Source organism: Panicum virgatum, chromosome 5K (genome assembly GCF_016808335.1).
Source record: "Panicum virgatum strain AP13 chromosome 5K, P.virgatum_v5, whole genome shotgun sequence".
Classification (NCBI taxonomy): Eukaryota; Viridiplantae; Streptophyta; class Magnoliopsida; order Poales; family Poaceae; genus Panicum; species Panicum virgatum.
In genome coordinates, this window is record NC_053140.1 from 20,172,098 (window position 1) to 20,193,605 (window position 21,508).

At 48.8% G+C, this 21,508-nt stretch overlaps 1 protein-coding gene and 1 non-coding gene across 2 annotated transcripts; both read right to left on the reverse strand.

Annotated features, from left to right (window-relative positions):
* Positions 1 to 787: 787 nt before the first annotated feature.
* LOC120706876 (ABC transporter C family member 14-like) lies at positions 788 to 12,675 on the reverse strand. The gene is made up of 13 exons (XM_039991623.1): positions 11,109 to 12,675; positions 8,049 to 8,545; positions 7,625 to 7,886; positions 4,539 to 4,859; positions 4,336 to 4,422; positions 3,612 to 4,232; positions 3,338 to 3,502; positions 2,930 to 3,224; positions 2,599 to 2,813; positions 2,169 to 2,474; positions 2,016 to 2,079; positions 1,517 to 1,756; positions 788 to 1,347 (listed from the first exon to the last, which is right to left on the reverse strand). Exons 1-13 carry the CDS (start codon positions 12,465 to 12,467, stop codon positions 1,247 to 1,249), a joined length of 4,533 nt encoding a protein of 1,510 aa, XP_039847557.1. The 5' UTR covers positions 12,468 to 12,675; the 3' UTR covers positions 788 to 1,246.
* Positions 12,676 to 19,952: 7,277 nt separating this feature from the next.
* Positions 19,953 to 20,059, reverse strand: LOC120710856. The gene has a single exon (XR_005690033.1). It is a non-coding gene; the product is annotated as a small nucleolar RNA R71 (small nucleolar RNA).
* Between the last annotated feature and the right edge of the window lie 1,449 nt (positions 20,060 to 21,508).

The following is a 21,508-nucleotide window of genomic DNA, read 5'->3' on the forward strand; positions in this document are numbered from 1 at the left end:
TGGCGCCATGGCGGGGGTCTTGGGCGGCAGCTGCGCCATGGCCGGGACCCCGCGCCGCGCGTTGGTTCGAGGAATCAACGCAACGCCGAAACCTCCCCCAATTCCGAGGGCCCGGGCGGCAATCTAAGGCCGGCGGAAGCGGGTGCCGGGGATCGCGCGCGGTGCCCATTTTTTGCTTGCATGTTTCGTTGCTCCCGCTGCATGGGCGCCGTGCCGCCGCGCGGAGCGAGAATGGCGGGAGGGTAGTGTGGATGGACGGTGAGGGGCGGGGGAGGTTGGCGCGTCCGTCTCGGTGCTAAATTGGGGCAATGCCGCAACGAGAATGGTAGCGGCGAGGAGGAGGGGAGGGAGGATTGAGCTGAGCTGAGCATGCAGGGAGAGAGAAATAGAGTGAGGGAGTGGGGAGGTCGGTCACATGACAGGAGGAGAGATAGCTAGCACTAGCTGGTGTGGTGAAGAGTAGAGCGCGGGAGGAAGGGGTGGCGGGAAGGAGTAGCTTGGAGCCTTGGACATGGGGTCGGGCCTATAGCTTGGTCGGTGCACCTCACCCCACTGACATGCGGGGCCTGCTCGTGCTTTGGCTATGCCGTAGTACAATATGGTAGTGTAGACTTTCACGCAATCAAAAGACGGGCAGCTACGTGCCAACCGGTTTAGAATAGCTTTAGAGGGAGCAGAAGCAGTAAGAATTCATAAGACTTTTTTTTTGAAAGGAAGAATTCATAAGATATTTTTTTGAAAGGAAGAATTCATAAGACTAGAGCTGAGAATGAGATTGTTCCACTAGCAAAATACCAGAAGTAAAGGCTTGAACCGTTTTTTTTTACATTTGACATGGAGCTGTGTTTAGCCTACAATATCAAAATATGAATGGCATTGTCGAAACTGAAGGGCGAAAATGCCGGACAGAGTTTTTTTTAGTTCCATACAGCTGATCTGGTCTGCAGAAAATCTGCCCTAGTGACAATATTCTAGTTGAACAGTACATTCATCCATCATCTTCAACTCACAGTATTCGAAAATTTCAGCTTAAACGGCTGAAACACATCTTGATATCTACTTCGTCTCAGTCATCTCGATGCCTTGAATCGCATCGTGGCTCCTTCTCTGACCTTCCGCAGAACCCGGTTACCGCTTACGAAATTTTGAGGGCTCGCAGTTTTTTCCGGAGCAAATGAATGCAGCTTGCTAGTTCAACACCTATTTCCTCCAAACTCTTGAGTCAAAACTTATGCCATCTCCAAGGCTACACATCGGATGACCGGTTTGCGTACTCCTGAACCAATGCCCCAAAGAGTGATGGCCTCTCGATCAGATTCGCAGGCCGGTCAAACTCCTTTGCTAGTCCTGTTATAGAGCAACGATTCAGATTTTAGATTGATAATTGTGATGACATTGTGCAGCCTGAGCTAGAGTTCTAAAATGCTAGTATATTGCTAAGAAGCTCTGAAGTTCAGTGCCATGTAGCATTATCGCGATTCGCGAACAGGGTGTTAAGCTTAATTTAGATGGTTACCTGCATCGATAACCAGGACTCTGTCGCAATCCATGACTGTTGGTATTCTGTGGGCAATGCTGATGATTGTACAAGCTGCAAAGTCTTCCCGGATGATCTTCTGAATCACAGCATCAGTTTGGGAATCAACTGAAGCAGTGGCCTCATCCATGAACAGTATCCTGCTGCGTTTCAGCATCACCCGGCCCAGGCACAATAGTTGCCGCTGTCCTACACTCCAGTTCTCACCGTTGTCGACAACTAGGTAGAGAAAAAGGTAAAATATGTTCATTGTCAGTATGTAGCTGCATCAAATGTTTCAACAAATTTCTTTGGTTCAAAAGGAAAAACTTGGGCCTTCTCCTTCAAGTTCTTCTTGCAAGTAGCTGACATAGTACCCTTAAATCACTATTTTACACATGTTTAATGGAGAAACAGTATGTAACATTGAAATAGGAAAAAAGAAAAATTCATATTATTTTCTCAGGATATTAAACACTTAGGTTAATAGTTAACATACCTGAAGCGTCAAGCTTTTCGGGTTTTGAAGCCACAGCTTCTTTCAACTGACAACGTTCCAAAGCCTAAAAGGGAATCAAGTTTAGCTTCTAATAAGATGATAGCAAAAAACAAATAGATGAAAAAAAAATAGGCTTATAGTTGAAATATGTACCTGCCAGATTTCGTCATCAGAATACTGCTCAAGCGGATCAATGTTGCTCCGAATGGTCCCCTCAAAGAGAACAGGCTCCTGAGGAATGATGCCAAACCGAGACCTAAGGTCATGGAGTCCTAAAGTGCAGATGTCAACTCCATCGATAATTATTTTCCCCTCAGAAGGTTCCACTATTCTGAACAATGCCTGGATAAGTGTTGATTTTCCGCTACCGGTTCGGCCAACGACTCCAATCTTTTCTCCTCCATGTATGCTTATTGTGATGCCCTTCAACACTAGAGGAGTGTTGTGCCTATACCTAAACTGCAGAAGCAGAGAGACAAACTCGTATTACTTCATACTTCTCAAATTCTTGACTGCTGCACCACATTGACTTTTTTTAAAAAATATATATATAATGTATCAGAGTATCAGTTTTGGGACGTACCTTGAGATCAACGACATCGATGTCGCCTTTTGTTGGCCAGTTAGCAGCTGGTAGGCAGTCCTTGATCCTCCATGCGGCCTCTGAAGGAATGTTTGAGAACTGCTTTATCCTCTCAACTGAGACCATTTTGTTTTCTATGAAGCAACTGATCCAGATTGCCCAGAACATGACCGAATTGAGCGACAGACCATATGATAGTGATAGACCAACATACTCTGCATCGTGACAAGGGTATTCAGAGAACCATTAGAGAATAGAGAACGTCACAATATTTCCACACAGAAGACATGATGGTAACGACTGTACAGTCAATCAGATGGTAGAAGCCCACCTGGTTTCACGAAGTTGCTCGGCAACGTGACCATGAGCAAGGCTGTGAAGCAGAGAACAAAGCTTCCGACCAGCTCGAGCCGGAAACCAAGCCACTCGTTGGCACCGTTGATGTGGAAGTCCATCTTGAGGCTCGCGTTCACCCGGTTCAGGTTCTCTTGCAAGAAGCTGTCCTCCTTTCTGAAGCACCTGATGGTCATGACACCCTGAACCGTCTCCGAGAAGTGGTGGATCACCGGAGCCTTGGTGATCGACTCGAGGCGGGTCAGCTCCCTTGACGTCGCCAAGTAGTAGCCCTGCAGTGGATCACACCGGATCGTCAAGACCCGCAGGCCGCAGCAAGTGCAGAGAAAAACAAAGTGAAAGCATCAGAGAGAGAGTTGTTGCCATGGCAGCAGAGCAGACTCACCCGGTACCAGAGGTTCAGTATCACCAGAGGGATGATGGCGACGACAGACGGCCACGCCACCTGGCACGTGACGATCAGCACACTGATCACGGTGATGTACATGGACACGCTCATCCAGACGAAGAACGGCAGGAAGAGATCGACGTTCGTCTGATCCGACGACGCCTGCGGGTAGGAGATCACAAACCATGTCAGACACTCATCAGATAGATTACAAGAACAGGATCGAGCAAATCAGACAGAGAAGGGCGGGTGTCCCGACGCGACGCCGTACCCTGCTGAGGATCCTGCCGGACGGCGTGGTGTCGAAGAAGGACATGGGCGCGTGCAGGATGCTGTTGAGGATCTGCTTGAAGAACTTGTCCGCGGTCTGGAGGCCGATGAAGGCCACGAGGAAGGCGCGCGCCGTGACGAGCACCACCGAGACGGCTGCGATGATGGCGTACACGTTGATGAACAGGGACGGCCGGAACGAGGCGGCGTTCTCGTCGGAGGTCTCGTCGGCGAGCCAGTAGTCGCTGGCCACCAGCGAGCACTGCCACGCGACGGAGACCGCCACCACCACGAGCGGGCCCCACCAGCCCCACGCCTCCGTCATGTACTGCTTGTACACGGCGAGGCTCACGTGCCCGCTCTCGCGCTGCTCCTCCTTGATCAGCCGCGCCGACGCCTTCTCGGCCTTGGGCACCACGATGGAGGACGAGGAGGGCGAGTCGGCGGCGTTCTTGGTCGACGGCTCACGGGAGAGGGGAAGCTCGCGCTCGCTCGCCGGCGCCGCGCTCTCCACGAGCTCCATGGAGCTGTCGTGGGCCGCCACCAGCGCCGCGAAGTCGGAGCCGGGCTGGAGGAGCTCGTCGTACTTGCCCGATTGCACGATCGCGCCGTCCTTCATCACCTACAAGGATGCGAAGTGGTTGATTCAATTCAGAGATGCCCAAATTAATGTGACCGGAATCAACTGAGAACAGTTACGAATTAAAAAAGCACAAGGCGCTTACGTATATGATATCGGCATTGTGCAGGAAATCAACTTGGTGGGTCACAAGCACTATGGTCTTGTTCTTCAGAGCACCTCTCACACATTCCTGCACAAACATAAGCAGACGTTGAATTCGGCCTACTGCTATTCATTCATTTTGGAATCTGAAGCACATAAGTTCAGTATCTGACCAAGTTCACCAATTCTACGACCACAAGGTACCTTGAAGATCTCAGTGCCGGTGTGCGCATCGACTGCGCTGAACACATCGTCGAGGAGGTAGATATCGCAGTCCTGGTAGACGGCACGGGCGAGCTGGATGCGCTGCTTCTGCCCGCCACTGAGGTTGATGCCACGCTCGCCGATCTCCGTCTGGTCGCCAAACTCCATCATCTCCAAGTCCTTCTCCAGGCAGCACACCCTGATGACCTCCTTGTACCTCTCCCGGTGCATGGGCTTCCCGAAGAGGATGTTCTCCTCGATGGTGCCGTTCTGAATCCATGCCGTCTGCGCGACGTAAGCTGTGCTGCCACACACCTTCACCTGTAATCATTTGCCGCAACAGATCAGATGAGGCTTCTGTTTTCCCCCTATGAAAATAGGAGGCAGCAGGGTTGCTCTCTCAAAGATTGAACTCAAATATTCTTTTCTTCAGCTTCTCAAAACTGGCAGTCCAAATTAAAACCGAATAACAAATCTGAATTGCCAAAAAAAACTAAGACCTAAATTTTCGGTTTTCTTTTCAGTAAACATCAACCTTTTAACAAATTCAGGAATACAAATGGCAAAGTGCGTATCATTATTCTAATGCAAATATAGCCGTACATTCATATACAGAATGACAAAATCACAGTACGGCCAACGGTCAAACTCAAATTGTTTCACTTTTGGAGATGGTGCTAGCATAAGTTCACTGGTAATACCACGATTCAGTTTTTAGGCTAGTTTCAGTTTTAAAAGCTGAAACCAAAAGAACCACACAAAAGTGAAAGAAAACTGTTATGGAAAGTGGAAACTGAATAAGCCGAAAAAGTGGCTATTCCATTTCTGTTTTTTACGGTTTTCCCCACCCCTATACGAGACCACCTGCGTCTCAAATCTAATGTCACCTTGGACACTCAAATCCAAGAATAGGAAAAACTCCGAATTGGACCCCCGAATCTAAGCCAAATTCCACCATCAAGGCCCAAATCTATACCTATTTCTAAAGCAATTAAGGTTTCCGCCTAAATTTTTGGTTTGATCATCTTGTGTCATTGACAGGTGAGTCTTAATCGATCTCGTATGTAAGTCGGAGCAGCCCTCCGTCCGCGACTCGATCATGTAGATCCCTACAAATTAAATCCGATACTTGTGCTAGTTCTGTCTGTAGCAACGCATGAGCATAATTGCCTAGTATAAACTAACATGTCCCGGCCCACAACCTAACCTGAATTGGGGTCGGACTCTCATGCATGTTGGTGTCCACGTAACACTGCTGACCAAGGTTCTTCCAAAGAAGGAAAAAAACAGCGCTGGGCTGCTGGCCAATGGCTATGGCATCCAAGACGCAGCTGAAGATCTTCAACGATTCCCTGCACTGTTCACAGCCAACCACTCGCTGGCGCAGGGTACAGTAGTACTTAGTTCTGAGCCGGTGTCCAGACCACATGAGAGGTGACGGGAAACCAATGGAAAGCGCGCGTCCGCACGCAGTGCTGATCGATAAGCCCCCCCTTTTGGAACATGTTCAGTGTTCTGTTCTTGGCTCGGACGATTCCACTAGACTATAGTACTAAGTACATCAGCTGACCTGAGGTATCGATCCATCTTGTCTTTTTGCACTAGTATATGCTGCTGTGTCTTGTCTGATCTCTCAAACATTGGCACGTTGCCAAGAACTGTACGCGCGCGCCGGTATACCACCCCGCACGCTGAATACATATTATTACCAATCATCTGTATGTTCCTTTTTAGACTCGTACGATTTCGCTTTATGTGCGCAGCATCAACTGGCAAGACTCGGCAACAAGCATAACCCCTCCAGCGCTTAGGACAAATAACTTTTTGATGGGACATGTATGTTATCATCGTCAGAGAGATCTACGTACAACTACTACGAGTACGAGAGTGGCTAGGGCGGCGCACTTTTTTTTTTCCAGATAAAGATGCCCCGGGTGGGCGATGCGGCATCGGAATCTATCGGATCGAGATCTCTGCAATGCTTGATCTTTCATTTCTCTTGGAGTGACTCGCTTGACCTGCGCGCGTCTAGATTCTCATCTCATGGCTGGATTATTGTAGGGTTTTTTTTGCCCTATTATAAGATACTAAATATCGCCGTCCAGTGTACTGTAATTGAGTTTAGAAAAATATTTCCGAGGCACAGCAAAAGTGAGCAAGCATGGGAGCCATGCAGTAGGTTTTAATGTTCGGGCGACTATTGCACCTTTTTACTTGCTTTCTAGTAAGATTTACTTAGTATAATCATTATTTTCAAAGAGATGCGTGGAAGAAAATGTAGTAGCTGCGGCTGACAACTATGGATGGACTACCAGGCGAAGCATTATTATATTTATAGAGCTGGGTATGAAGATACATATATACTATGCATTACCAATCAAGCTCAACGCTGTATTGCTAAACTGAGCAGAATTACTAAATAAATTGCCAGTAGTTTAGTAACTGGCGAGCTTGTATTACTGAACATTGTTCAACCGTTCATTCTACACCAATAGCTAAGCTGAGCAAAATTACCGAACAAAGTTTTAGCAGTTCAGTAACCGGCGAGCTATTAGTGAACATTGTTCAGTAATTTGGTAAATTTATTTTGACGGCTATTTTTGCTAGTAGAAGGTGGGTGGGGAACTGAATAATATTCTACATACCTAGGTGTAGAATAGCATTGCCGATGGCAACGTGTGGTGCGTGCGTGCATAATTTATTTCAAGCCGGTGGCATGTCAAATTTGTATGTGTTGTGGTAGTAGCTAGCTATATACCTTGGTCAAAGGAAGATGGGGGCAATCATTTTCCAAGATAGGGTACACGCAAGGGTTCATTCGTTTAGCTAAGTTACTACCGGACCATGCACATTTCTGGTCCAAGACCAGGCCCAGCACGGATTAATTAGTATCAGTGCTACTGTATCGGTGCAATGCAATGCAACCACCATGCATGTTATCATGAATAATATGAGTGCAAGTTGACTTCAGTTATTATGTGTTAATTAGATTCGTATAGTACTACGTAGGTGAATGGCTCAAACGCATGCGCGCAGTAGTAATAACAGGCAGTACGTAGTAGGGTGAGCCGCACGCGCGTGCGTACCTTGCCGGAGACCTTGCGCATCTCGCCGAGGATGCATCCGAGCAGCGACGACTTGCCGGAGCCGACCATTCCCACCACGGCCGCCAGCGCGCCCGTCCGGATGTCCAGGTCGACCCCGCGCAGCACCTCCTGGCCGGCCTCCACCTCGTCGTCCCACGCGAACACGCCCCCGGCCACCTGCACGGCCGCCCCGTCGCTCCCTGACTCCGCGGTGGGCTCCCGCTCCACGGCGCCGTCGTCCAGCTCCGCGCTCGTCATGTACCTGTATGTCCAGCATATATATATATATATATATATATATATATATATATATATATATATATATATATGTTATATATAACACACATATATATATATATAACACACACACACACACACATATATATATATATATATATATATAAATATAACAACGAGAGCGTACGAGTCGAGTCGCTGCAGCGAGATCATGGCCTGCGACGCCTGTATCATTGCCTGCGGGAAGTTCCTCATGGGCTCCTGGAGGATCTTGAAGAAGGACGTGGCGGTGAAGACGAGCCCGGCGTCGAGGCGCGTCCCGGAGAGGACGCAGGTGGCGAAGACGAGCGCGGAGACGACGACGGGGGCGCTCCAGAGCGCGACGATGTTGCCGGAGATGGAGTACATGAAGCGGGAGAGCCAGGCGAACTCGAGGCGGCGGAAGCGGCGGATGCGCGCGTCGAAGTGGTTCTCCCACGCCTGGAACTTGATGACGCGCATGTAGTTGAGCATCTCGTTGGTCGCCTTCATCCGCTTGTCGCGCTCCTTCATCAGCGAGAACTGGTACCGGTTGTTGCGCCGGGTGCCCAGCAGCACGAACACCATGACGCCGGCGACGCCCACCAGCGCCGCCGTCACCGGGGGGCCAAGGTACGTGTACAGGAGGCCCAGCGCCACGCCCACCTGTTTTTTTTTTGCGGAGCATTATTAATCATTCATTAGGGTGAAAGAAATCCGTAGCAAGTACAGCAAAATTCATGAAGGAACCGACATAACTAACATTGGAAAATGGAAATTTCGATGGATGTAATAAAAAGAAAAATGTGCACGCGGGACGGTACAGCGTTGATCCTTGCGTTATTCTCCAAACGCAATTCGAGATATAGTATATAATAATCGAGAAAGGCAGGAATAGTGTTGTATAGTACGTAAACAGTGTAAGAAAATGTATGTAATCAAGGACGGTGGTCCCGGATGTCATGCTATAACCACTCTGGCAGCAGGAGCACGTGGAGGGCTTTGCATGTTGGATTCGGAGACAGGCATACGTCTTCGAGAAGCGAGTCAATCCTCAATCGGATCCCAGTCCCAAAAAAAAGGCTCATTTTTAAAGAACTCCCCGTAGAAACCGCTACCCTAGCTAGGGAGCAGTATCTAAATTGTATTAAACAGTAGTACTGCTGCTGGTGGATTAATTACACAGAAAACAAAAACACCGCACGTAACAAAAAAAGCATCTTGTTTAGTTTTCAAAAAAATTTCTACGGTACCCATCACATCGAATATTCGAACATATGCATGAAATATTAAATACAGTTGAAAAAAATAACTAATTACACAGTTAAACTATAAATGATGAGACGAATCTTTTAAATCTAATTAGTCTATGATTGAATATTAATTGACAAAAAATAACGAAAGTATTATAATTCCAAAACCCTAAAAATTTTCCCAACTAAACAACTACTTACCCCGTCATCAAATGTAAGACATTTGAGAGTTTAAAATTTGTACCGAATAGGTTCATTTGGGAAAAAAAGTCATGCTAATTTTCTTAGTTTTGGTATTAGTTTTGTAAAAAAATTAATTTTGGTGACCAAGGGAGGAAAAAGTCATACTAATCTGCTTGCATACTACCTACATGCGCATACTACATACATGTGCTTATTTTCATAAAACTTTCATTGAGAATGGCCTTAGAACTACTACATGCGCTTTTTTTCTACTTTCATAATCTGCTTGTAAAAACTTAGGACGCCATACAATTTCTTGACGGAGGGAGTGGATCCTATAAGATCACTGGTTTCTAATTAAGAAACAATAATTTGGCTTGGGGCGACGTGGCATGAACGCCTGCCACATGGCGTCTGCACCCCAGCGTCGCGCATGCAGCGCACTGGTTTATTTTACACTCCTTGTTGTAAGCACAACTGCTACTCATCGTGAGAGCAAGGCTAACAATACTGCCAGCCGCTGGCTGTATAGATTTTTTTAGCCTTCTTTCAGCCCATTTATATAATAGTTGAGTCCTTCACTATTAATGTATGGTCCACTTGACTCTCTCACAAATTTTCTTAGTTCTTGTGCATGTGCATAAGCGGACTGTAAGTTTAGAGCCCACCTCCTTTCGTTTTCCTCTTCTCTCTTCTCCACCTTAATATTTAGCCAACTTACAACTTGCTTTGGAGAAGAAGAAAAAGTTATGATACATACCTACCCCGTCGACGGTTCCGCCCGGATCGATGGAGACCTCAGATTTGGAAAATATGTCGATCGTGCGGACAGTAATAAGATAGTATTATCATAGGCCGTCGGCCGAACGAACGAACCTGGACGCAAGCAAGTGACAAGGAGGGAAGGCGGAGCCGACGCCGAAGCGAACAAGAACAAGAACAAGGAGGCATCGCCGATGCGGACGTGCTGACGACGGCCAGCGTCTTCGGCTCCATCACAGCCGCAGATGACTATTGCAGTGATGACCTGGAAGAGTGCGTACTGCGTAGGCAGCTGTATCCTGCTGTCTGTGCGCAACAGCGGCCCACTATTTTAATTTGTGGGCGGCAGTAGTAGTGGCAGTGGCGAAACCAGGCATGCATACCGATCGACCGTATATTCCTCATATGTCAGTGTGTGTGGTTTTTTTTTTTTTGAAAGATCAGTGTGTGAGATTATATGCCTAGCTCATTTCTTTTTTCATAGGGGTCTGCAATCTGCGGATTGCCCTCCCTTGGTCACCAAAATTAATTTTTCAAAAAAAAGAAAATTAGTGTGGCATTGCGGATTGCCCCACGCAATGCAACCTCCCCAGGGCTCTCTCGGTCTGTCTCTCCCGGTCCCCACTCTCCACGCACTTCTCCAGTCCATGCGCCCCTCCATACCCTCCTCACAAGTCACAAATCGTGGCTCCAGCCTCCAGGGAACAAAAAAAAAAGCAGCACCCTTCGCATCAACTATGAGCTAGGTGAACACGAGGAGCACGAGCCATCGTCGCCAAAAGCAACCAACACGAAAAGCTACCCGCAAAAAGAAAAAAAAAAGGCTGCCAATGCAACACCGGCGCCGGCCGCGGCCGTGCGACACGCGCGCATCGCACATTCGCTTCCCCGCTACATGACGACGACGTGCCGTCGCCGTGCCGGCCGGATCGAATCTAGTAGTACATACTCCTAGCTGCGATCAGCGCACCGCGCGGGACATGACATTACATGCAGTCACGATCGATCAAACGCGATGGTGAGTAGCGTACCTGGAGCGGCATGAGCCAGAGGTAGTGGATCTGCAGCATCATGTCGGAGAGCTGCTGCGCGTCGACGGCCATGTAGTTGACGATCATGCCCAGCCCGTGCCGCTGCCGCGCCGAGCACGACAGCCGGAGCCCCTTGCGGTAGAGCGCCACGATGAGGGCGCCCCGGATCTGCATCCCCAGCTTCTGGCAGTGGAAGTTGTACTGGTGGCTGCACAGCGCCTCCGCGCACTTGGCCGCCAGCAGCGTCGCCACCAGCCGCGCCCCCTCCCCCAGCGCCCGCTCGCCCGCGCCGCCGGAGGTGTAGTCCACGAAGCTCTGGATCAGCGTCGGCCCCACGTACATCACCGTCAGCCGGAGCAGCGCCAGCGACGCGTTCACCGCCAGCAGCGGCCAGAAGGTGCGCAGCAGCGTGCGCCGCACCGGGTTCGCCGGGTTCGGCGTGGGGGAGGGCCAGTGCCGGGTGAAGAGCTCGTGCACGCGCTCGGGCCGGTGCGCGGGGGCCAGGGACGGCACGTCCGACAGCTCCAGCGCCGCGCGGTAGCCGCGCCGCACCAGCGGGTTCATCCACGCCCACGACGCGCGGGACGCCCACGACGCCGTCGCGTACGGGGTCACGTTCTGCTCCTTGCCGGCGCTCCCGTCGTCGCCCGCCGCGCCCGCCGGGGCCGCCGCGGCGGGGGTGACGATGCCCGTCGCGCCGGAGATGGCGAGCAGCGGGAGCGGGAGGGACAGGGCCAGCGCCGCCACCGCGAGCGCGTCGTCCGGGAGGGAGCCCGCGACCCCGGACGCGAGGCGCGCGACTGCGGTGCCGGCGAGGAGCGCCGTCAGCGCGGCCGCCGCCAGCCAGTAGAGCCGCAGCGCCAGCGGGTGCGCCGCCGCGCGGAACCGCCTCTCGTGCGCGACCACCGCCGCGGCGGCCAGGTGCGCCGCGCACTGCAGCGCCGGGAACGCCGCCTCCAGGGCCCCGCCGCGCCTCGCGACGAGGGAGAGGACGAGCAGGACGCCGTAGAAGGCGGCGAGGACCGCGGACGCCGCCAGCGCGACGACGAACCCGGGCCCGACCCGCACCGCCGGCGCCGGATCATCATCCCCCCTTTCGAGCAGCGGCTCCTTGTCGGCGCCGCCGTTGAGGGCGCCGCCATGCCGCCGGCGCCGGGTGGAGACGAGCTTCGCCGCGCCGAGGCAGAGCAGGGCCACCAGGAACACGGCCGACGCGGCCGAGAGGAGCACGCGCTGCGAGCACCTGGAGAGGAAGAGGAACGCGGCCAGCTCCCCGAGCCCCGCGCCGGAGCCGGATGGGAGGTCGCAGGCCTCCGTGGTGAGCCACCACGGCGGCGGCGGCGACGACGCGAGGGCCATGCGGTGGCCCGGGGTTCCGATGATCACCGCTGCTGGCGGCGGCGCATGCAGAGGCCGGTGAGCGAACCGTGTGGACTGGACGACTGGCTGCGTGCCTGGGTAGTAGGCTGATCAGGCTCGTCTGGGGGCCCTCTCCTCTTTGGGAGGGTCTGCGGGGCTGGGGAGGAGAAGCAGAGGAGGACGATGCAAGGGGAGGGGAGGTTTCTTGTCGTCAGGTCGCGGCGGGCGGGGAGCGGTCGAGCGGAGCAACAGGGGTTTATGGTCAAGAGCGGCTAAGATTTTAAATCGCCGGCATGTTATTATTATTATTATTACAGTGTTTAGCGGACTATAACCGATATTTAATATATTATAACCGATTTTAACGGACAAAATGCTATAGCGGCCGTTCTTTTTACAAACTATAGCGATCTATATTGAAGACTATAGCCAACTATTTAAAACCGTGATAGCGGCTGACCCATGTGTGTGTGGTGGGCTCCGCCGCCGATCCGTGGTGCGCCGCGCTCCAGCGGGCAGCGGACGGTGCGACGTGATGTCGCCTGCGGTGGGCGGACTGCCGTGCCGATATTCTCCACGAGGGACCGATGCGCACGCTGCGAGCTTTTGTACAGGCGACGGATGCTCTACGCGGAGGTGGACCGGCGGCGTACATTTTTTTGGACCGGGGGAAAAGGCTGTGCTGCTGCTGCTGCACCGCGCACCATATGGCAAAATGGCATCCCTGCGCCACGCCCCCAAAATGGGAATCACAGCGTTTGCACAAGATGGACCGCGTTCCGTTAGGACATGAGGTCCCCAGACTTCAAGACGGCCGATGGATAGTATTCTGTGGCATTAGGTCAGTCTCAGTAGGAGTTTTATAGACATAATTATCTAAACTGAGAACTAACACTACTAGAAAAACTGCTTAAGACACCGATTCAAAAGAACTAGCACTACTAAAAAAATTGCTTAAGGCACCGGTTCAAAATGCCCTTTAGTACTGGTTCTTGAACCGGTACCCCGAATCCGGTACCTAAGACTTAGTCTTTGGTACCGAGTAAAATAACCGGTACCTAAGGCCCTTCTTTGGTACCGGATGATGTTTTTATCCGGTACCAAAGCATTTTTTTTTTCAAAAATATGCGTGCGGGTGGAGGCTAGGATTCGAACTCGAGACCTCTTGCCTCGCGTGTACCATTCTTACTATCTCACCTACGCATTACTTGTGATACAAAGAGAGATATTTTTCTTTTAAAGTAACTCATGGACGAGCCTTAGGTACCGGCTGGTGTTACCAGCCGGTACCTAAGGCTACACATAGGCATCGGGTGGTGTTACCACCTGGTACACCACCAACCGATATCTAAGGCTCTCCATAAACTTCCATCCACCCCAAAAGTACCAGTATAAAGAAGAACCGGTAGCATAGGTACCGGTTCTTCTTTGTACCGGTATTTTTGAGGTGGACTTTTAGCGTGTTTTCTAGTAGTGTAGGTAACTGTGCCAGATGGGTTTCATGGTGATGAAACTCTCCTCACATCTCATAAAATTCGATTCTTCTCTCTCCTTGCCATGTCAGCAAAATTGATGATATTTAATGTCATGAAACCTCCATTGAGACTGGTCTTATTGGCAGCCTGGGCGCAGCTCAGGATATATGTGCATCAAGACATCAACAAGTACCTCTGTTAAAAAATGCAGCACAATTCGATTTTGGCGTAACTCAAAATTACTCTAGTTTTGATCAAATGTTACAGAAAAAAGCATCATCATCACCTGCAAACGAAATTAGTTCAATTATTAGATTCACCATTAAGTATGTCTTGATAGTGTATTTACATTATTATTTGGTGTTATGTATCTTAATATAAGAAATTCGAGTTATATATATGGAAAAAATTAACGAAGCTGGATCTGTATTCTAAAGCACTTTATTATAACTGCAATTTTGTAGCTATTGATGAAAATAATATTCGAAGAGAAAAGATCATGTCTAAGCTCACTTAGTCACTTTTAAGCAGCGAATACGCCTACCTTTAAGGATAGAGGGAGACCTAGCTGAAGGCTTGAAGGTAAGGAATGTAGCCACGATTCTATGGTAAGTGTTTTTTTTTGAAAGGCTATGTCAATTGTTTTTGATTGCATACTCCATCCATATTCGAAAAGAAAGTCGTTTTGGACAGTGATATGGTGTCCAAAGTTTAACTTTGACTTCTTATTTTTATAAAATATTTATCACAAAATGATATATTTATATTTTTATGAAAGTATTTTTCAAGACAAATCTATTCATATGGTTTTTGTGTTTTGAAACTCAACAACTTAAAAGTTATTCATAATTTATATTCCCAATGTTTGACTCAAACCTTATTCAAAACAACTTTCTTTTCGAGTATGGAGGCATGTTGGTTTCCCTTGTTCTCAGCATTGTGAATGTTTCACGAACATTTATGTTTCTAGCCTTAGAATCTGTTTGGATCCACCCAACTAAAATTTAGTAGCTACGCAACTGTGTCTTCTCTGCTTTTTGCGGTCGATCGGATAGGAGGCTGCTTCAGGTTGGGCGGGACCTCACAAGTAATTAAGGAGGTATAATCTTGACTAAACATTCTAGCTGTGGTGAGGTTCATTACTCGCCCTTGCACTGTCCTTGATCCCGACCTACTCGTGTCACCCACGCTTGCACTGATCTGAATCTTCCACGAAACAGCCGCATCTGCGTGCTGAATTCACCTCACTATCGGGCCCTCAGCGCGAGAGTAACAGGGAGGCTCGACCCGACCGCTGATCAATTACAGAGATCCCAACACATTAATTAATAATAGTATCTCGCAACCTTACTAATTGGACAGGCTCAATCCACGTCGCTGGTCTTCGAGAATCGATCCAGATAAATAATGCTCATGTGCATGTCGTCATGGCGCGGGCGCCTTAATGAACCTCAGAGCGTCGATCAAGAGATACTGCTGCTCCGCGCCCCCTTACTGCAACTTGCTTGATATCTAAGGCCACAGTCTCAGTGCACAGTTTTATGACACAGTTATCAAGATTGGAAATTAGGTACTGTGCTAGGTGAGTTTTATGGGGATAAAACTCATCTATTATCCCATAAAACTTTCTCGTTCCCTCTCCTTGCCACGTCAACAAAATTAATGATGTGGTGTGGAATTTAATACAGTGAAATCCCCATTGAAACTAGCCTAAACCCCTCGCAGACCACATGACAGTGATTTGACTTAGTTTCTGATCTCGACAACAATCAGACTACTGGAGAGCGAGATATCTGCTTCTCAGGACTACACTACCATCACAAGCAAGCAAGATTATTGTGCTCATAATTATGAGTGTCACCGCAAGATTTCCAAAATTTCTCAAGTTAGAAAACTTGTAAAGAAGAACAATAACCCTTGATCGTTTAAAAAAGGAAGCCACGAGAAAATGTCAAATGTTAGTACTAGCTATCATATGTACTCTGGCCTGCATGTGGCAATAGTAGCTACTAATATAGGTAGCCCTGGATCACCACTGCTACACTCCATCTGTTTCAAAATATAGGTCGTTTTTATTTTTTTATGTTTATAACTTTTGCTATGCATCTACACATATGTTATAACTAGATTTATAACAAATTACTATGAATCTAGAAAAGCTAATTAAAACGATCTACATTTTGAAACGGAGGGATCGGAGTAGTTTATTCAACCACAGACATCTAAGAATCGAGGCCATCTATAAACTAATAAGTCCACTCAAATCAGTGAGTTTTATTTGAGTCAAACCAATTAATATATAACTTCAAGATAGATTCGAACTTGCATGCATCACTATGTGTACTCCAACGAAGCTAGTACTACCACCAGGACTGTGGTTAGACATCCACGTACAATTAACTACTCCTAGCCCTTTTGGAGCTCAAAGATACAAGTTCAAACACTTAGGTGGAATGAATTAATGACTATTGAATACTTTACATCCTAATCAGCTACCGACTCCCAGACTTGTCAATGGCTTGGCGGCCAAGCTGGATTGACTCGCGACTCGGCGGTGTGTATGCATGCGAGCGCCAGCAAAATTGTCCGGCTGGGAATAAGATGCGTGCTGGGATGGATGGCGTACGTCTCAATCTCCTTTTAAGGCTTTTATCATTTCCTTCTCAATTCTCATCATCATCTACCGGTGGTCGTCGTCTAGCTTCAAGCTGATTTGCTGACCGGAGCGCCGGGTCTCGGAGGCCGATCGACCCGTGCGGATGGGAAGGCCAAAATATAATAATGGTTTACACGAGGTCATCATCACGCGCATGTTGCCGTGAGAAAGGCGGTAGAAATTCCTTTTAATTGGCCTGGCCGATGAATCGATGATATATATACATATATATATATAAAATAAGGATCGATATATTCTAGTATAATGCTGCTTTGACCTTTGCAGGAAAAAGACAGAGGCAGGCTGATTCCTGACAGCTTGCCCCGTTTTTCTTTCTAGATTAGGTTTGCGGGAAGACAGTGATGAATCTAGGATTTCAGGTGAAGGTGGTCCAATAGAACAATATTTTTAAATATTTTAGTGAATAAGTCAATCTAATTTTATAAGGATGTAATTTCTCACTTTTCACTTTCTCAATTCAATTATCAATTGTGACAGAAAATAATTAGTAGCTATTTTTCTGCTATTAATAAACGCTATTATAGATCGGGTCATTGCAAACAGTCTATCACGGACGGTTCTATTTGAAACCAGTGGTGATAGTAGGTATCACCGCCGGTTCGTATGATAGGCATGACGGGCATCACCACCAACTCGTAATACTAACCGGCGGTGATACCCACGTCTCGATATTTTTCTATCCGTCTGGTTATTTTGTACCTCTCATTCCTAATCTACTCCCCATGACACCTCCCTCCCTCCCTCTCCCGTACTGCACCTCCCTCCCCTCTTCCCTAGCTAACTCTCACCTGCCGCACCTCCCAGCTCCCTCTCAGAGCTCCCCCTTCCTCCTCTCTCGCCGTGCCCCCCCTCTCTCCCTTTCTCCCCCCTCTCCCGACGGAGCAGCGGCACGGGGGCGCCCGCGGCTGCAGCGAGAGGCCGTAGCGCCGAGCCGTTGTTGATGGTCCTTAAGTGCAAAATATGACCGTCAACTATACTCAATAATAAAGGAAAACTATACACCTTACTCGCATAATTGTATCACTGACCTAGCTCCAGAGTTGTTTTGGAGAATTGTACATTTCAGATGAGCAAGAGCGGAATAAGAAGGAAACACGATGAAGACGCCACAAGAATACGCAGAAGATCGCATCCGGCATCACACACTTACAAGAAGGGCCAACCTGGCAGAGCAAACGGGCGCGCCACGCAAGATACACGAGAGGATAAGGTTCAGGGCCCACCTGTCAATCTGCCAGAGGAAGGCACACCTGGGGGGGAGCACCACCAGGGGTCGGCCGAACATGACCTACATCCCGTCCAGGTGCACTTCGAGGAGGAGTCACGGCCAAGGCACCTGATCACCTTCCATATATGCTTTTGGCAGAAACCGGTCTCCACTAGTATAAATAGGCATCTCCTCCACCCCGCTCAACACACACACACACACACACACACACACACACACACACACACACACACACACACACACACACACACACACACACACACACACACACACACACACACACACACACACACACACACACTTCACACCACACTCTTCCAAGGAGGCTCTCTCTCTCTTGCTCTTAGGCTAGTGGAGCTAGGCTAGTATTCTTCCATTAGCGACGCAAGTCGTCCTCGGGGTTGTCGAGCAATCCTCGGCTCTTGGTATGACTTTGTATTCCATTTGTCAGCATTCTATTCATAATATAGAGCTTTTGCCATGGTTGTTATGCTATCTCTATAGTTTATCAATCCATACTTCAGTTTATCATGAGTTATGCTAAGGATATGGTTAGGCCAGATGATCCGGGTACGGATATTGGTTCGTTGTGCTTTTGGGCTTGCTCTAGCATTTTACTTGTCCATCCGAAAGGGTGGGAGACCCGGGGACGCTAGGGTAGTGACTTCATACACGAGCGTGGTGCTCGGGTATGCGGGATCCTTCTGATATGACCGTGCTCTACGGTGTGACTAGGGTAGACGGCAGGTGGTGACAGCCCTGTCCGTCTGTCGTAACAGCTGTGTTGCGATTAGTGCACTCCCCGACGTTTGGGTACGGTGTAGGAGTTTATGCAAAGATGTAATGGGACTGGATGTTCTTCAGTGCGGGACATTCTCCCCGGTATCCCAATTTCCTGGCACCTGCAGCCCTAACTATGTGCTAACATAACCTCTGCCTTGAATAGATGCACTAGGACCTCCTAAACTAGCCTAAGCTCCAGCTAACTTAACTTAGCATAGTTTAGTTAGTTCTTTTGTTCTCTCTTTCTTTCTTTCTTCCTATCTCCTTGAGTGTTGGTTGTGTGCTTGTGTCACATTACCCTGATTTATCTTCTTTATCATGGCTTACCCCTGTCAGAGCTATGCCTATTGCTTAACGTACAATATCATGATTAATGCTAAGTACAGTACCTTTGCCACTGCCATCCTTTGGGAAAATATAAATAATGATACCCTTACTCTTCGGGTGAAATGCTATAGTGGTATATCCGTGCGCTTGCGGATCCATTCTGTAATCGTAAAGTTATACCATGAGTGTGGCAGTTCCTGGCGCCATTGCTGGGGGAATTAACACGCCCCTAGTGATGATGCTAAGAAATGTCAATACGCAATTCTAACGCCGTTGCTAAGGATGGGCTTAACACCCCCGCTCCTAGTGATTGCGTTAAAAAAATGCCAACAAGCATTTCTGGCGCCGTTGCTGGGGATGGCATGTGAACAAAGATACTTTTCTAGTATTAATCTAGGCTTCATAATTAAGATATAGTCACTGCTCTTTCAGGCTAATGTCACTTTATGTCTTCTTTTATCTTTGTGTTTGAAAGAAGATAGGGGTAGTGTATGACCGGTTTCTCCCTGCCAAAAAACTACACAGAAAATCCAGAGAAGCTCGTGAGAAGGACACGACCTCGTGTCGTCCCTCCTCCGGCTGTTCTCCCAGCACAGGAACCCATTTCTGAAGCACCACCTGTTCTTGAGGCTATGGCTGAGAAGACTCTCCACGACTTCTCCATCCCCTCTACCGCCAATGTGGCAACTGGACCCAATGTCAATGTTGGGGACGTGAATTTTGAGCTGAAGTCAAGCCTCATCAACATGGTGCAGGCTAGCCCGTTCTGTAGCAAGCCGAATGAGGATGCCAATGCTCACTTGCAGAATTTTCTGGAGCTCTGCGACACCGTAGTCATACGGGGTGTCGCCGCCGATGCCATCAAGCTTCGTCTGTTTCCCTTCTCCTTGCTGGGGAAGGCGAAACAGTGGGTTTACAAGGAAAAAGACATCGACACCTAGGATAAATGCTCCAAGACGTTCCTTGCAATGTTCTTCCCGCTGGGCAAAACAAATGCCCTGTGCCGGAAGATATCAAGTTTCCAGCAGACAGGGATGGAATCCATCCCGAAAGCATGAGAGAGGCTACAAGAATACATCTTGGCCTGTCCCCATCATGGAATGGATGAGTGTCTCATCCTACAAAGCTTCTACAATGGGCTAATGATGACATCAAGAGCCCACATTGATGCTGCTGCTGGAGGAGCCTTTCTTGACCTGACCATCATGAAAGCCAAAGAATTGGTCGAGAAAATGGTCTCCGATCAGGGATGGAGCAATGAACGACTCCAACCCCGGACGAAGGGCATGCTTACCGTCAAGGAGATGGATATGATTGCCGCTAAACTGGACCTCCTCATCAAGAAGCTCGATGAAGGGAGCAAGCAATAAATCCATGCTCCCGTATACGCCATGGGTTCGCACTCTGTGTGCGAAGTCTGTGGCAATGATGGACACTCGAGGAATGACTACCTCGAGACCTGTGAAGACTGCGCCTACCTCAACAACAACAACAACGGGTATCGTCCATAACAAGGAGGCCAGGGGTGGAACCAACCGCATCCACCATTCCAGGGAGGTAATAATTTCAACTCCTCTTTTAATTTGAATTTCAATTCAAACCAACCTCCCTTAAGAGAACTTGTTCTAGGCCAGGCTAAAATTAATGAAAATATAAATAAAAAGCTTTTGGCCAACTATAAAACCCTGGAAAATTTGAATGTAAAAATCAAAACTTTGTCTTTAACTCTTAAAAACCAACTAAGTTTCGATAAAATGATAGAAACCCAACTTGCACAAATTGCTGCTTCTGTACCTGCGGTGGAAAGTGGGAAGATCTCGGGGCAACTCGAGACTCCCATTGAAAATGTCAACATGGTGTCCGCCGGATGGGGTAACCCGTCTCGGAGGCCGCCACGCACTAACCATGCAGGTAGGTACAATCCCCCAAGGAACGACTCTTGGGATGGCCTGGTGGCAGCAGTTCAAGAGGATCCAGGGGTCCCCATGACCAGCTGCTCGATCTACGACAAATACTACGAGCAATGTCTGTGCGATCTGGGGTCAAGCATAAACATTATGCCCAAGGTAATTTTTGAAGAACTCCAATATCCTACTCTTTCCCCAACATCTATGCTCGTGCAGCTTGCAGATTCTACAGTGCGATATCCCGAAGGGGTAGTCGAAAACTTGGTGGTACGAGTCAATGGTTCCTTCGTCCTTGCCAATTTTGTGGTAATGGATATAGAGGGCGACCTCGGAATACAGCTCATTCTTGGGCGACCATTCCAGAGAGCCGCCAGGGCAAGGATCGATGTCGGAAGAGGAGAAATCCACTTTCGCGTCGGAAAGGAGGATATGTTTTCTAGGTTGAAGCACAGGGAGGAGCAGTGCTTCCAGATTCATCAGGATAGCGAAGGGCAGCCGCTGTGGGGTGAATCACTCCCCCAGCCAGAACACCGACCGACCGCACCGTCACAAAAAAAGAAGATCAAAGAAGGTGTGGCGAAAGGTCGAAAGTTCGGCCTCATCCAATTCTCCAGGACGGGCTGACAGATGGTGAGCACACCGGA